The sequence below is a fragment of the Ranitomeya variabilis genome, chromosome 3, assembly GCF_051348905.1.
Source record: "Ranitomeya variabilis isolate aRanVar5 chromosome 3, aRanVar5.hap1, whole genome shotgun sequence".
In the NCBI taxonomy this organism is placed as follows: Eukaryota; Metazoa; Chordata; class Amphibia; order Anura; family Dendrobatidae; genus Ranitomeya; species Ranitomeya variabilis.
Window position 1 is genome coordinate 475,051,021 of NC_135234.1, and position 16,266 is coordinate 475,067,286.

Consider the following 16,266-nt stretch of genomic DNA (forward strand, 5'->3'; position numbering starts at 1 on the left):
TCTGTCCCAGTACTCCCAAAATATAAATAGATGTTAATGTCTCGCAAAACAACCAAAACAAAAAAAAAAGGTGGCATACTTAGGTACAGGGGTGGGCTCATCTACTGAGTTTCTGACATAGTAATTTGGCAGTAACTATTTAATGGTGCCAATATAGGACACAGACACAGACTACTTTAAGTTGCATCATAGATGTCTACAAATTTGTATTGTCAGTGCCAGACATTGAATGATGTCAGCGAATAGACTAAAGATTGGTGGAGCTGTGCGACATAATTTTGCACGTGGTAGAGCACATTTTGAGCTGGGGTAGGGGGGAACTCTCTTGAGGCCGGCGGGACCGCCCCAGGGCCCCTCATGTTACAACGGTGTGTCTGACGTTGGGTGCGCACCACCACCGCCAGAGACACTACATTGTACTATGAGGGACCCAGTAGCAATGCCGTCAACCAAAAGCGAGCACACCCACCTCTTCAGACAAACAGCAGTCTCACGGGTGCTTGCGCCAAGTCGCGATACCACGGCCCCGTGTGGGGAGTTTTGCCATTTAGGGAGGTGTAAACATGTCGTATGCTGTACAATCAGCTGCAGCAAATTAGACATTAGAAAAGTAATTCACAGGCAAGAGCTTTTCATAGGAAAGCTAGGTGTCGGCCGGGCAAGGTGGGGCAAAAGATTTCGAAATCCAGTTGTGGTTCATTTTAATGAATGTTAGATCGTCAACATTTTGGGTAGCCAGACGAGTCCTTTTTTCGGTTAATATTGAACCTGCAGCACTGAATACTCTTTCTGATAGGACACTTGCTGCCGGGCAAGCAAGCTCCTGCAATGCATATTCTGCCAATTCTGGCCAGGTGTCTAATTTGGAGGCCCAGTAATCAAATGGGAATGACGGTTGAGGGAGAACATCGATAAGGGATGAAAAATAGTTAGTAACCATACTGGACAAATGTTGTCTCCTGTCACTTTCAATTGATGCAGCAGTACCTGTCCTGTCTGCGGTCATAGCAAAATCACTCCACAACCTGGTCAGAAAACCCCTCTGTCCAATGCCACTTCTGATGTGTGCACCCCTAACACTCCTAGTCTGCTGCCCCCTGGAGCTCGTGTGAGAACGATCACGTGCGCTGTGTGCTGGGAATGCCTGAAGCAAACGGTCAACAAGAGTTGATTGTTTGGTTGCTAATATTAGTTCCAAGTTCTCATGTGGCATAATATTTTGCAATTTGCCTTTATAGCGTGGATCAAGGAGGCAGGCCAACCAGTAATCGTCATCGTTCATCATTTTCGTAATGCGTGTGTCCCTTTTTAGGATACGTAAGGCATAATCCGCCATGTGGGCCAAAGTTCCAGTTGTCAAATCTCCGGTTGTGATTGGTTGAGGGGCAGTTGCAGGCAAATCTACGTCACTTGTGTCCCTCAAAAAACCAGAACCCGGCCGTGACACGCAACCAAATTCCTGTGCCCCCGGGAAAGGTTCGGCATTAAAAATATACTCATCCCCATCATCCTCCTCGTCCTCCACCTCCTCTTCGCCCGCTACCTCGTCCTGTACACTGCCCTGACCAGACAATGGCTGACTGTCATCAAGGCTTTCCTCTTCCTCTGGTGCAGACGCCTGCTCCTTTATGTGCGTCAAACTTTGCATCAGCAGACGCATTAGGGGGATGCTCATGCTTATTACGGCGTTGTCTGCACTAACCAGCCGTGTGCATTCCTCAAAGCACTGAAGGACTTGACACATGTCTTGTATCTTAGACCACTGCACACCTGACAACTCCATGTCTGCCATCCTACTGCCTGCCCGTGTATCCTCCCACAAATAAATAACAGCACGCCTCTGTTCGCACAGTCTCTGAAGCATGTGCAGTGTTGAGTTCCACCTTGTTGCAACGTCTATGATTAGGCGATGCTGGGGAAGGTTCAAAGACCGCTGATAGGTCTGCATACGGCTGGCGTGTACAGGCGAACGTCGGATATGTGAGCAAAGTGCACGCACTTTGAGGAGCAGGTCGGAGAACCCAGGATAAGTTTTCAATAAGCACTGCACCACCAGGTTTAAGGTGTGAGCCAGGCAAGGAATGTGTTTCAGTTGGGAAAGGGAGATGGCAGCCATGAAATTCCTTCCGTTATCACTCACTACCTTGCCTGCCTCAAGATCTACTGTGCCCAGCCACGACTGCGTTTCTTGTTGCAAGAACTCGGACAGAACTTCCGCGGTGTGTCTATTGTCGCCCAAGCACTTCATAGCCAATACAGCCTGCTGACGCTTGGCAGTAGCTGGCCCATAATGGGACAACTGGTGTGCAACAGTGTCATCTGCCGATGGAGTGGTTGGCAGACTGCGTTCTGTGGAAGAGCTGTAGCTTCTGCAGGAGGACGAGGAGGAGGAGGAGGAGGGGGTGCGAACGCCTACAGCCAACTGTTTCCTAGACCGTGGGCTAGGCACAACTGTCCCTAAATTGATGTCGCCTGTGGACCCTGCATCCACCACATTCACCCAGTGTGCCGTGATGGACACATAACGTCCCTGGCCATGCCTACTGGTCCATGCATCTGTAGTCAGGTGCACCTTTGTACTCACAGATTGCCTGAGTGCATGGACGATGCGCTGTTTAACATGCTGGTGCAGGGCTGGGATGGCTTTTCTGGAAAAAAAGTGTCGACTGGGTAGCTCGTATCGTGGTTCAGCGTACTCCATCAGGGCTTTGAAAGCTTCGCTTTCAACTAACCGGTAGGGCATCATCTCTAACGAGATTAGTCTAGCTATGTGGGCGTTAAAACCCTGTGTACGCGGATGCGAGGATAAGTACTTCCTTTTTCTAACCAGAGTCTCATGTAGGGTGAGCTGGACTGGAGAGCTGGAGATCGTGGAACTTTCGGGTGTGCCGGTGTACATGGCAGACTGAGAGACGGTTGGAGACGGTATTGTTTCCGCCGGTGCCCTAGATGCAATATTTCCTCCTACAAAACTGGTGATTCCCTGACCCTGACTGCTTTTGGCTGGCAAAGAAACCTGCACAGATACTGCCTGTGGTGCGGAAAATGGTGGCCTTACAGTGACGGAAGGGATGTTGCGTTGCTGACTAGCTTCATTGGCCGAGGGTGCTACAACCTTGAGGGACGTTTGGTAGTTAGTCCAGGCTTGAAAATGCATGGTGGTTAAGTGTCTATGCATGCAACTAGTATTTAGACTTTTCAGATTCTGACCTCTGCTTAAGCTAGTTGAACATTTTTGACAGATGACTTTGCGCTGATCAGTTGGATGTTGTTTAAAAAAATGCCAGACTGCACTCTTCCTAGACTCGGATCCCTTTTCAGGGATTGCAGACTGAGCTTTAACCGGATGGCAACGCTGTGCTCCAACAGGTTTTGGCTTTGACACGCGTTTTGGGCCAGATACGGGCCCGGCAGATGTAACCTGTTGCGATGTTGATGCCTGCTGCGGCCCCTCCTCCACCTCCGCTTCTGAACTACTGCCGCCTGCACCCTGTTCCCCCAATGGCTGCCAATCGGGGTCAATAACTGGGTCATCTATTACCTCCTCTTCGAGCTCGTGTGCAACTTCGTCTGTGTCACTGTGTCGGTCGGTGGTATAGCGTTCGTGGCGGGGCAACATAGTCTCATCAGGGTCTGATTGTGGATCTGTACCCTGAGAGGGCAATGTGGTGGTCTGAGTCAAAGGAGCAGCATAGTACTCTGGCTGTGGCTGTGCATCAGTGCACTCCATGTCAGAATATACTTGTAATGGGCATGGCCTGTTAAATGTTTCACTTTCTAAGCCAGGGACGGTATGTGTAAAGAGCTCCATGGAGTGACCCGTTGTGTCGCCTGCTGCATCCTTCTCTCTTGTTGTAGTTTTTGCTGAGGAGGACAAGGAAGCGACTTGTCCCTGACCGTGAACATCCACAAGCGACGCGCTGCTTTTACATTTACCAGTTTCGGAAGAGGAGGCAAAAGAGCTAGAGGCTGAGTCTGCAATGTAAGCCAAAACTTGCTGTTGCTGCTCCGCCTTTAAAAGCGGTTTTCCTACTCCCAGAAAAGAGAGCGTTCGAGGCCTTGTGTAGCCTGACGACGAAACTGGCTCCACAGCTCCAGACTTAGGTGGAATATTTTTATCCCCACGACCACCTGATGCTCCTCTACCACTACCATCATTACCAGCTGACAATGAACGCCCACGACGACCTCTTGCACCAGACTTCCTCATTGTTTTAAAATCTTAACCAAAGTAACTTTATTTGTTGCTGTCAAACAACTTACACGGTGAGCTATAACTTCAGTATGATTTCAATATCCCTTAACAGGTTGGTGAGACCACAAGGAAAATCAGGCACAATGTTACACACTCTGTTTTCTGTGGCACAAAATCACAGAGATGACACACACGCAGGACTGTCACTCAAGCACTAATGTCAATATTAATCTCCCACCTAATTTATTTTTTTTTTTTTCTCAGGGAGACTTTAGAAACCAAATAATATTAAAAAAAAAAAAAAAAAAGGCTTTCTATGGCCCACAATTAGAGAGAGAGAGGTGGCACACCCAGGAGTCAAGACTGGCACACAAGCTGAGAGGGCAATATTACTCTCCCACTGTTTTTTTATGTATTTTTTGTTTTTTCAGGGAGACTTTAGAAACCCAATAATATTTTAAAAAAAAAATAAATAGGCTTTCTATGGCCCACTGAATGAGAGGGAGAGAGGTGGCACACCCAGGAGTCAAGACTGGCACACAAGCTGAAAGGGCAATATTACTCTCCCACTGTTTTTTTATGTATTTTTTGTTTTTTCAGGGAGACTTTAGAAACCCAATAATATTTTTAAAAAAAAATAAATAGGCTTTCTATGGCCCGCTGAATGAGAGGGAGAGAGGTGGCACACCCAGGAGTCAAGACTGGCACACAAGCTGAAAGGGCAATATTATTCTCCCACTGTTTTTTTAGGTTTTTTTTTTTTTTTCAGGGAGAATTAGAAACCAAATAATATTAAAAAAAATAAATAAATAGGCTTTCTATGGCCCACTGAATGAGAGGGAGAGAGGTGGCACACCCAGGAGTCAAGACTGGCACACAAGCTGAAAGGGCAATATTACTCTCCCACTGTTTTTTTATGTATTTTTTGTTTTTTCAGGGAGACTTTAGAAACCCAATAATATTTAAAAAAAAAAATAAATAGGCTTTCTATGGCCCACTGAATGAGAGGGAGAGAGGTGGCACACCCAGGAGTCAAGACTGGCACACAAGCTGAAAGGGCAATATTACTCTCCCACTGTTTTTTTAGGTTTTTTTTTTTTTTTCAGGGAGACTTTAGAAACCAAATAATATAAAAAAAAAAAAAAAAAATAGGCTTGCTATAGCCCACTGAATGAGAGATAGCACACACAGCAGTGGCACACAAGCCCTGACTGAGGCCAATATTTTTCTCCCACTGATTGATGTAGTGTTTTTGTGTTGAGGTAGAATTTAGAACACAAATCACGGAAAAAATAAATAGGCTTTCTATGGCCCACTGAATGAAAGGGAGAGAGGTGGCACACCCAGGAGTCAAGACTGGCACACAAGCTGAAAGGGCAATATTACTCTCCCACTGTTTTTTTATGTATTTTTTGTTTTTTCAGGGAGACTTTAGAAACCCAATAATATTTAAAAAAAAAAATAAATAGGCTTTCTATGGCCCACTGAATGAGAGGGAGAGAGGTGGCACACCCAGGAGTCAAGACTGGCACACAAGCTGAAAGGGCAATATTACTCTCCCACTGTTTTTTTAGGTTTTTTTTTTTTTTTCAGGGAGACTTTAGAAACCAAATAATATAAAAAAAAAAAAAAAAAATAGGCTTGCTATAGCCCACTGAATGAGAGATAGCACACACAGCAGTGGCACACAAGCCCTGACTGAGGCCAATATTTTTCTCCCACTGATTGATGTAGTGTTTTTGTGTTGAGGTAGAATTTAGAACACAAATCACGGAAAAAATAAATAGGCTTTCTATGGCCCACTGAATGAAAGGGAGAGAGGTGGCACACCCAGGAGTCAAGACTGGCACACAAGCTGAAAGGGCAATATTACTCTCCCACTGTTTTTTTATGTATTTTTTGTTTTTTCAGGGAGACTTTAGAAACCCAATAATATTTAAAAAAAAAAATAAATAGGCTTTCTATGGCCCACTGAATGAGAGGGAGAGAGGTGGCACACCCAGGAGTCAAGACTGGCACACAAGCTGAAAGGGCAATATTACTCTCCCACTGTTTTTTTAGGTTTTTTTTTTTTTTTTCAGGGAGACTTTAGAAACCCAATAATATTTTAAAAAAAAAATAAATAGGCTTTCTATGGCCCACTGAATGAGAGGGAGAGAGGTGGCACACCCAGGAGTCAAGACTGGCACACAAGCTGAAAGGGCAATATTACTCTCCCACTGTTTTTTTAGGTTTTTTTTTTTTTTTCAGGGAGACTTTAGAAACCCAATAATATTTAAAAAAAAAAATAAATAGGCTTTCTATGGCCCACTGAATGAAAGGGAGAGAGGTGGCACACCCAGGAGTCAAGACTGGCACACAAGCTGAAAGGGCAATATTACTCTCCCACTGTTTTTTTATGTATTTTTTGTTTTTTCAGGGAGACTTTAGAAACCCAATAATATTTTTTAAAAAAAATAAATAGGCTTTCTATGGCCCGCTGAATGAGAGGGAGAGAGGTGGCACACCCAGGAGTCAAGACTGGCACACAAGCTGAAAGGGCAATATTATTCTCCCACTGTTTTTTTAGGTTTTTTTTTTTTTTTCAGGGAGAATTAGAAACCAAATAATATTAAAAAAAAAAAATAAATAGGCTTTCTATGGCCCACTGAATGAGAGGGAGAGAGGTGGCACACCCAGGAGTCAAGACTGGCACACAAGCTGAAAGGGCAATATTACTCTCCCACTGTTTTTTTAGGTTTTTTTTTTTTTTCAGGGAGACTTTAGAAACCAAATAATATTAAAAAAAAAAAAAAAAAAAAAAAAAATAGGCTTGCTATAGCCCACTGAATGAGAGATAGCACACACAGCAGTGGCACACAAGCCCTGACTGAGGCCAATATTTTTCTCCCACTGATTGATGTAGTGTTTTTGTGTTGAGGTAGAATTTAGAACACAAATCACGGAAAAAATAAATAGGCTTTCTATGGCCCACTGAATGAAAGGGAGAGAGGTGGCACACCCAGGAGTCAAGACTGGCACACAAGCTGAAAGGGCAATATTACTCTCCCACTGTTTTTTTATGTATTTTTTGTTTTTTCAGGGAGACTTTAGAAACCCAATAATATTTTTTAAAAAAAATAAATAGGCTTTCTATGGCCCACTGAATGAGAGGGAGAGAGGTGGCACACCCAGGAGTCAAGACTGGCACACAAGCTGAAAGGGCAATATTACTCTCCCACTGTTTTTTTAGGTTTTTTTTTTTTTTCAGGGAGACTTTAGAAACCAAATAATATTAAAAAAAAAAAAAAAAAATAGGCTTGCTATAGCCCACTGAATGAGAGATAGCACACACAGCAGTGGCACACAAGCCCTGACTGAGGCCAATATTTTTCTCCCACTGATTGATGTAGTGTTTTTGTGTTGAGGTAGATTTTAGAACACAAATCACGGAAAAAATAAATAGGCTTTCTATGGCCCACTCAGTGAGAGATGGCACACACAGGGATGGCACTGTAGCAGAAATGCCAATCTTAATCTCCCACAAAAAAAAAAAAAAAAAAAAAAAAAAACTGTCCTACAATTACTATCTCCCTGCAGTAATGTAAGCCAGGTATGGCAGGCAGCAATAGGAGTGGACTGATGCACAAATTAAATAAAAAGTGTGGACAAACAAAAAAGATAGCTGTGCAGAAAGGAAGGAACAAGAGGATATGTGCTTTGAAAAAAGCAGTTGGTTTCCACAGTGGCGTACACACAGCAATACAGCTATCACGGAGCCTTCTAGGGCAGCCCAATGAGCTACAGCGCTGAGGGGAAAAAAAAAAAAAAATAGCTTCCACAGTCCCTGCACACCGAAGGTGGTGTTGGACAGTGGAAATCGCTGCAGCACAAGCGGTTTGGTGGTTAGTGGACCCTGCCTAACGCTCTCCCTGCTTCTGACGAAGCGGCAGCAACCTCTCCCTAAGCTCAGATCAGCAGCAGTAAGATGGCGGTCGGCGGGAACGCCCCTTTATAGCCCCTGTGACGCCGCAGACAGCAAGCCAATCACTGCAATGCCCTTCTCTAAGATGGTGGGGACCAGGATCTATGTCATCACGCTGCCCACACTCTGCGTTCACCTTCATTGGCTGAGAAATGGCGCTTTTCGCGTCATTGAAACGCGACTTTGGCGCGAAAGTCGCGTACCGCATGGCCGACAAGCACAGGGGTCGGATCGGGTTTCATGAGACGCCGACTTAGCCAAAAGTCGGCGACTTTTGAAAATGATCGACCCGTTTCGCTCAACCCTACTGAAAAGTATCGGATATCGCCGATACCGATACCCGATACCAATACAAGTCAATGGGACACCAAGTATCGGAAGGTATCCTGATGGTTCCCAGGGTCTGAAGGAGAGGAAACTCTCCTTCAGGCCCTGGGATCCATATTAATGTGTAAAATAAAGAATTAAAATAAAAAATATTGATATACTCACCTTATACTCACCTCTCCGGAGGCCCCTGCACCTTACTGCTGTTAACCGGCAGCCTTCTTTGCTTAAAATGAGCGCGTTTAGGGCCTTCCATGATGTCACGGCTTCTGATTGGTCGCGTGCCGCTCATGTGACCGCCACGCGACCAATCACAAGCCACGACGTCATTCTCAGGTCCTAAATTCCTAGAATTAGGAATGTGACTGCACTGAGTTTTTGCATTTCTTGTCTAATCTCTTTTGTAAAGGCAGGGTAATCGTTTAAAAAAATGCAAAAGAAAACTCCCCAAAATTCACAACTGTAAATTACAATTGATCTCTTTTCCCTCCTGTAACTATATAAGTGGAGAGTAAACAGATAGCTTTATTGAATACAAGATACATTACTCATCTCACATCTGGAAAATGCTACCTCTGACAGCAACACTGTCAGTTTGTGTTCTGTAAAAAAATGGGCTGTCTGATCACAAATGACGAAGGAATAATTTTTGGATCATTTCTTAATTTAAAAAAACATGAAAAGTTTTTCAGTGTGATTACATGAGCTGTTGTTTATTACTGTTTCCCATTTGTTTTTGTTTCAGATCAATTCGTTAAAGAGCTTGATAGGGGTTGGATACAGTCTTAGTAGACCTCATAGAGCTATGCACAATTTCTCAGCAAAAATGGGAAAATGTGTAGTATTGTAATTCATTGTGAATAAACAATTCAAGGTGATCTAATTTGTGGAAAAGCTCACCAAAAGATATGGTTATCTGTAAAAAATATAAAAACACACTGGACTTGGGAGTCTTTTTTTTTCAAAAACATTCTGGTTTGGTGAAATATTTTTAAAATGTAACACTTGTTTTATTTTTTATTTCATAAATCAATAGTATACATTAAAATAAGAAACTTGGAAACTTATCTTATGAAAGAAATCTGCTTCCCGCTCTGCCAAATTTGATCAGTAATGATGAAAATCTCAATTCTTAAGTAAAATCTGTATTCAGTGAATAATGAGATAGGTGAGGGCAGTGGCCATGGAGCCAATTCTTCGAAGATGGGAGGAGGGAGGAGTTAGAGGGAGAGCTCTTTTTTACCTCCCCGGATAGTCTACATAGAATCTTACCAGTAGCTGCTGCCTTCTCTGTCTCAGTAATGGGAAAGTGTCTTCCCTGAATACAGATTTACCTCAGAATTGAGAATTTTGATAATGACTGATCAATTTTGATAGAGAAAGAAGCAAATTTCTCTGATAAGATATATTATAAAGCTGTGGATTTTCATGTGTACTATAGATTTATGAAATAAAAATTAAATGATTGTTACGCTTTAACCCCTTAACCCCCAGAGCTTTTTTCATTTTTGTGTTTTTGTTTTTCACTCCCCTCCTTCCCAGAGCCATAACATTTTTATTTTTCCATAAATATGGCCATGTGAGGGCTTATTTTTTGCAGGACGAGTTGTACTTTTGAACACCTCCATTGTTTTTACCTTGTCTTGTACTAGAAAACAGTAAAAAAAATTCCAAGTGCGGTGAAATTGCAAAAAAAGTGCAATCCCACACTTGTTTTTTGCTTGGCTTTTTTTGCTAGGTTCACTAAATGCTAAAACTGACCTGCAATTATGATTCTACAGGTCATAAAGATTTCATAGACACCAAACATGTCTAGGTTTTTTTTTATCTAAGTGGCGAAAAAAAAATCCAAACTTTGCTTAAACAAAAAAATTGTGCAATTTTCCGTTACTTGTAGTGTCTCCATTTTTAATGATCTCCGGTTTGATGAGGGCTTTTTTTTTTGCATTCTGAGCTGACGTTTTAAATTATACCATTTTGATGCAGAAACACTCTTTTGATCGTTCGTTATTGCATTTTAATGCAATGTAGTGGGACCAAAAACCATAATTCTGGCGTTTTAACTTTTTTCTTACTGCGCCATTTAGCTATAAGGTTAATCGTTTTTTATTGATAGATTCGGCGAATCAGAACGCAGCAAAACCATATATGTGTAGGTTTTATTTGTTTATTGTTTTATTTTGAATGTGGTGAAAGGGGGGTAATTTAAACTTTTAAAAATATTTTTTATTTTTTTCATATTTTTAAAAACATTTTTTTAAATTTTGGCATGCTTCAATAGCATCCATGCTAGACTAGAAGCTGCCATAACTCGATCACCTCTGCTACATAGAGGCGATGCTCAGATCACCTCTATGTAGTAGTATTACTGCATTGCTATGAGCACCCACCACTGGGTGGCGCTCATAGCAATCTGGCATCAACAACCAAAGAGGTCTCAAGGAGACCTCAGGTTGTCATGTCGAAGCATCGATGACCCTTGATCGTGAGATGGGGGTCACCGGTGCTCGCATTTCCGGCTGGATGGCAGGAAGTGCTTGCTAAATGCCGCTGTCAGGCATTTAACAAGTTAATAGGCGCGGGTGGATCACGATTACACCCATGCCTATTGCCGGCACATGTAAGCTGTTCAAAACAGCTGACATGTCCCGCTTTGATGTGGGCCAGAGTGCGCATCAAAGCGGGTGTTCTGCTATCATATGTACTGTTCCGTCCGATAGCAGAAAGGGGTTAAGTCATATGTCAAAGCTCACTAAATGGTGAAACATTGACTTCTTTCAATAATTTGAACTGCAGAACAAGATTTTTCATCCTTGAGAAGACTTATTTTGCATATAAATAAATATATACATGCATACATACTATTAAATAAATTCACATAATTTTTAAAAAGATCATTCTGTTTATGAAACTAAAAAGTTGAGAAAAGAATAATGTAAAAAAATATAAAAATTATGTCAATGGTCTGTTACGTACTGAACTGTGAGAAAAAAAAAATATTTAGTTTATCGCCTACAAGTACATAATCCATCCATGTCTATTACTGTATAACATCTTGCTGTTCTGCCAGCTTGTTTTTACCATCAGTAGGCGGAACCATTCTTCAGCTCTTGATGTTACTGCCAGCCAGTTGCTATTTAGCAGACTAAGTTTATCATCCACAAGATTTCCTTTTTCTCCTAGTACGGCTTTCAGGGAATCTCCTAAATCCTGGATATTCTTCAGTTGCTGCTGCCGCTTCTCCATCTCTTTCTGTGTTGTCTGTCAGAGAATAGACAAGGTCACAACATTCTTTCCATTGAATAGAAATAGATAGATAAGCTGTACCTCTTCCTGTGCTTATCGATATTTGTACATGTTTTGTTCACCATTATTAATCATTTTCTAATAAGATTGTCATTGCACAGCACTTACTGTCCTTATCAACTAGGTGTCCATTAATCATGTTTCTTTAATTTAATCTGTCTGTCTTTCTCCATTAATATTAGCAATAGTCTTGTGTTAGAACATTTATGTAGAGTACTCTTATACAAGACTACAATGACAAAATAGCAAGTCTTATCACCCCACCCTTCATTTTATTTCAACATCCCTTTTCTCCTCTGAGATAGATTTATAATATATTTTATTTTGTGCTGTGAGGAATAATATCTACCCAATGATAGCAGTCAAGTTCTCAGCTTTCTTCTCAATTTTATAGGTGTATATTGGAGCAAAGTGTGTCCATTTCTTTACAATAAGCTCTTAAACCTAGGGTAACAGTGGGGTGCAGAATAATGCTTCTGAATATAAGTTATATATCTATATTTGCTGAAGAGAGTGCAATCACAGTTTATTAATAAAGGAGTATAAGGCTACTTTCACACATCAGGTTTTTGCTGTTAGGCACAATCAAGCGAGTTTTGAAAAAAACGGATCCTTTTTTTTACGCCAGATCCGTTTTTTTCTCATAGAGTTGTATTAGCACCGGATTGCGCCTGATGGCCACATGTTTCATCCTTTTTTTGCCAGATCCGTCCAAAATTAGTTTTCCGGCATCTGGAGAAAACGTTCATAGGAACTTTTTTCTGTCCGGCGAAAAAACCCCAAGCGATGGTTCCAGCGATAAATGGATGAAACTTACAGTACATGTGAAATGATGCATCCGGTTTTCCATGCATTCTCCATACAGTCATGCAAAATTCTCTCTCTCTCCTTTTCCCCTGAACATGAAGCCCAAACTCTATCCCCGGGTTCATTAAAAAGAAAAACAAAACGGATCCAGAACAACAAAAATTGTTTTTTAAAAAAATGGCCTGGTCCTGCCTGACGGCAAAAACCTGATGTGTGAAAGCAGTCTAAGTCCTATTAGCAGCATTACTATACGGGGTGCAGAGTTTTTTGTAGCTTCAAGGTCCTGATGCCTGAGAAGTTTCAAAATGTAACTATTCTTTATATGAGACCAACATTATTTAAATGGGTTGTCCGGTGAAAACCAATAATTCTGCAGTCACTTTGCATGACTGCAGACGTAAGGATCCCCCCCAGCACATGCACTATGCGCTGAAAAGATTCACTTGTTTCAGTCCCAGGACAAGAGGGTATGTATGGTTATACATACCCCTGGCCAGTGGGCATGGCTTCAATGTCCATACGTTTGCATGGAGGGATGCTGCATCCTCTAGTCAGAAACGCCCACTGACAGTCTGCATCACTGGTTGGGGTGAGGCCTCAGCATCGTACAAGTGTATGGAGCGAGGCCATACCCACTGGCCAAGTTATACATAACTTATACATACCCTTCAATCCCTGGTTTGAAACTGGCAAATCCCCGCAGTGCACAGTGCGCAGTGCGTGCCTGGGGGGATTCATAAGTTTGCAGTCACACAGAGTAGATGCAGACTGTGTGTAGCAGAAGTTCTCACTTGCCATGAGCGCCGACCACTGGACGGCGCTCATAGCAATCCGGCAATGACAACCACAGGGGTCTCCTGCAGACCCTGGGTTGTCATGCCAACCCATTGGTGATCCACAGTCATGGGACAGGGGCGCTCATGAGTGGGATTAGTAATGCGCTTGCAGCAGCGATTTACAGCAGCATTTAGCAGGTTAACAGCCGCGGGTGGTCACGATTCCACGCTCAGCTGATAGGGTCACATGTCAGCTGTTCAAAATAGCTGACATGTGTCGGGAAAGATGTGGCTCACCACCGGAGCCCAAATCAAAGTACATGTACGGCGCATGTGGTGAAGGGGTTAAGACCCATGATAGTTGTGGACAGTATTGCAGATATTGAGGACTGGAAATTTAATTTATGTCCCAGGATTTACAGCAGTAATAGATAGCAGAAGTGCTTATAAGGGTGCATGGAAGATGAAAATATGCTGAACAAAGCTATCTCAGTTCTAAACGTACTTCCATGACATATGCTGTACAATGCATGTTGTTGTGAAGTTACATAGACATGTACTGTACATTTGTCAAAATAAGCAAAAATAAAAGAAAATTGTAAAATTAGAAGGTATCATTTTTCTAGAAAAAGTAATAATCTGTTCTGACATAACACACGGATTTGAAGCAGGTAAGACTTCCATTGAAAATTTAAAACATTTATAGTAAAATCAAGTGCCACTATTGTTTACTTTGATTGATATATTGGCATTCATATTCATATATTGAAATTGAAAGAATATGCAATTGGTTCCTTCATATGTTACATTTATCCTCTACAGTAGTAGACAAGATCCTGGTATTAATCAAAGATTTAGGAAGGCTGATGTTTTAAACAGACTTCTTAGCAGGGAAACTAAGCAAGTGAAAATTAGAAAAAATATTTGACAGCGATGGGATGTCACCTAATAGGATTGCTTTAAATGTCAAAAACTAACAATTAGAATCTGCTGAACTTTGCTCTATTTTAAGACACAAAGATTTCTTACTGCCCTTTGATTTTTTAAAGAATTTTTTAAAAGTAATCTTTATTATTTTGAAAATGATTGTCTATCTTTTGGTGCTTTTGTTTCTTATTATAAACATTAAACTTTTAAAAATAGTTTTCATCCATAAACATTTATCATGAATTAAAAAAGTATTAACGTTATAGCAAATACTGTAATCCAGTTTTTATAAATCCCCTATTGGTCTATATCATTGTATTACCAGTCGGCATTTATATCAGACTCACCTTGCTCCAAGCAATCTCTTCCTCTAAATTGGTAGGCATACCCTCATCAGACGATCTCTTTGTTACTTCAGTGTCTATCATAGCCAGCCATTCAGTCAAGGTACTCATCTCTTTTCTTAGCTTTCTTGAAAGTTTCAAGCATTTTTCTAGAACCTGCTTTCCCTCAGTTACCTTATTAAAATAAAAATCGCAGAAATGGCATGTAAATTGCAAAGAATAATGCTTACTACATATACACTTGTACACACCACAATGACTTAAAGTGTCATTATGTCTTGCTGACAATGATCAATAATAATAGACTGTCAAAATAATTAGACTAACAGGAAAAAATAAAAATGATCTTGACATATTAATAATTACATAGGTTGAAAAAACAACAAATGTCTTCCAATTATAAGCTCTCAGCCATCTATCAATGTGGTCCAGAAGGAAGGAAATAAAAATTCAAGGAGTTGAAGAACCTCACTGAAACCCATACACATGAACTCTCAGCTTTGCTGGGGGCTTACATGGTTTTTTTAGGAGTAGCTGAGTAAGCCGCTGCCAAACACTTCAGCAGTTTATGCAGAAGAAGAACATAGAAATAAGGGATTTGCATTCAAACTTTCCAAACATTATCTTCCCAACATATCTGTCTGTGTAAGAGTTGAAATGCCCCTGTACACATTAGAAGGTTGAGCAGTACTTCTAAAATTGGTAGATTTCATTGGCTATAAAATTTGCATGGGCAAGTCATCATCAATGCTTATTTTTAAGCTTACTTAGATATAACTATCATATTCCACAGCCCCTTACTGACATTAACATTGTTTTCCCCATTGGGGCTCACCATCTAAATTCTTTATCAGTAGGTCTTTGGAGTGTGGGAGAAAAGCAGATGAAACCCACGCAAACACAGGGAAGGCATACAAACTCTTTGTAGATGTTCTCTTTGCTAACCACTGAGCCACTGTGCTGTCCATAAACAGATCAACAGCATAAACTCGGTATAACTCCACCACTGTAGGTGGCAACAAGTTGGGAACCGGATTCAGGAAATGAAGAGTGACAATGAGAATCCATAAGACCCATGATAATCTGTGAAATCGCTTGTAGAGATATACCAATGTACCACCCTTCATTGGGAGCTTATGTGTGTAATTAAACTAAGCCATAAAATGTTTTACTAGTTTTGGCTAGCCAATAGTAAGTCAGAACAGTCATGCACTGCAGTAGGGTGAAGCTTATGTTAAAAATTTCTGCACGTCTGTGTAGCATTTTTATGAATTTGATGAACAAAAAACTCAATGAAAACTTGTAGCCAAACGACACTATAATAAATGCTCAATTGTGTTATCTCTGCTTTGAACAATTCAAAACTTCCAAAATATAAAATAATTAACAAATTATCCATTTAGCAAATGAAAATAAAATGCAAGCCATGTGTATAATTTAGCCAGCAATGTTAAAAGAAGAAGGACTAATTGAAAATAATGGGTTATTATACTCTTTACATTTGCATTGCATATTATGTGTCTGTAACAATTGCTGTTTTCTAAACTCTCTCCAGAGGGAGTGGTGTTTTATTGAAGGCAATTATAAAGTCGAAGTTCTAAGTTCAAAATATGCAAGATT

The 16,266-nt window shown here is 41.2% G+C and overlaps 1 protein-coding gene across 5 annotated transcripts in view; it reads right to left on the reverse strand.

The window, feature by feature from the left end:
- Positions 1 to 16,266, reverse strand: part of DMD (dystrophin) — a 3,762,639-nt gene that overhangs the window by 2,179,191 nt on the left and 1,567,182 nt on the right. For all 5 annotated transcript variants that reach the window (XM_077296691.1, XM_077296689.1, XM_077296692.1 and 2 more), the window contains 2 exons: positions 14,650 to 14,820; positions 11,568 to 11,747 (listed from right to left, as the gene is read on the reverse strand). In XM_077296691.1, the coding sequence (XP_077152806.1) occupies positions 11,568 to 11,747; positions 14,650 to 14,820 (351 nt within the window). The remainder of the gene's footprint in view (positions 1 to 11,567; positions 11,748 to 14,649; positions 14,821 to 16,266) is intronic.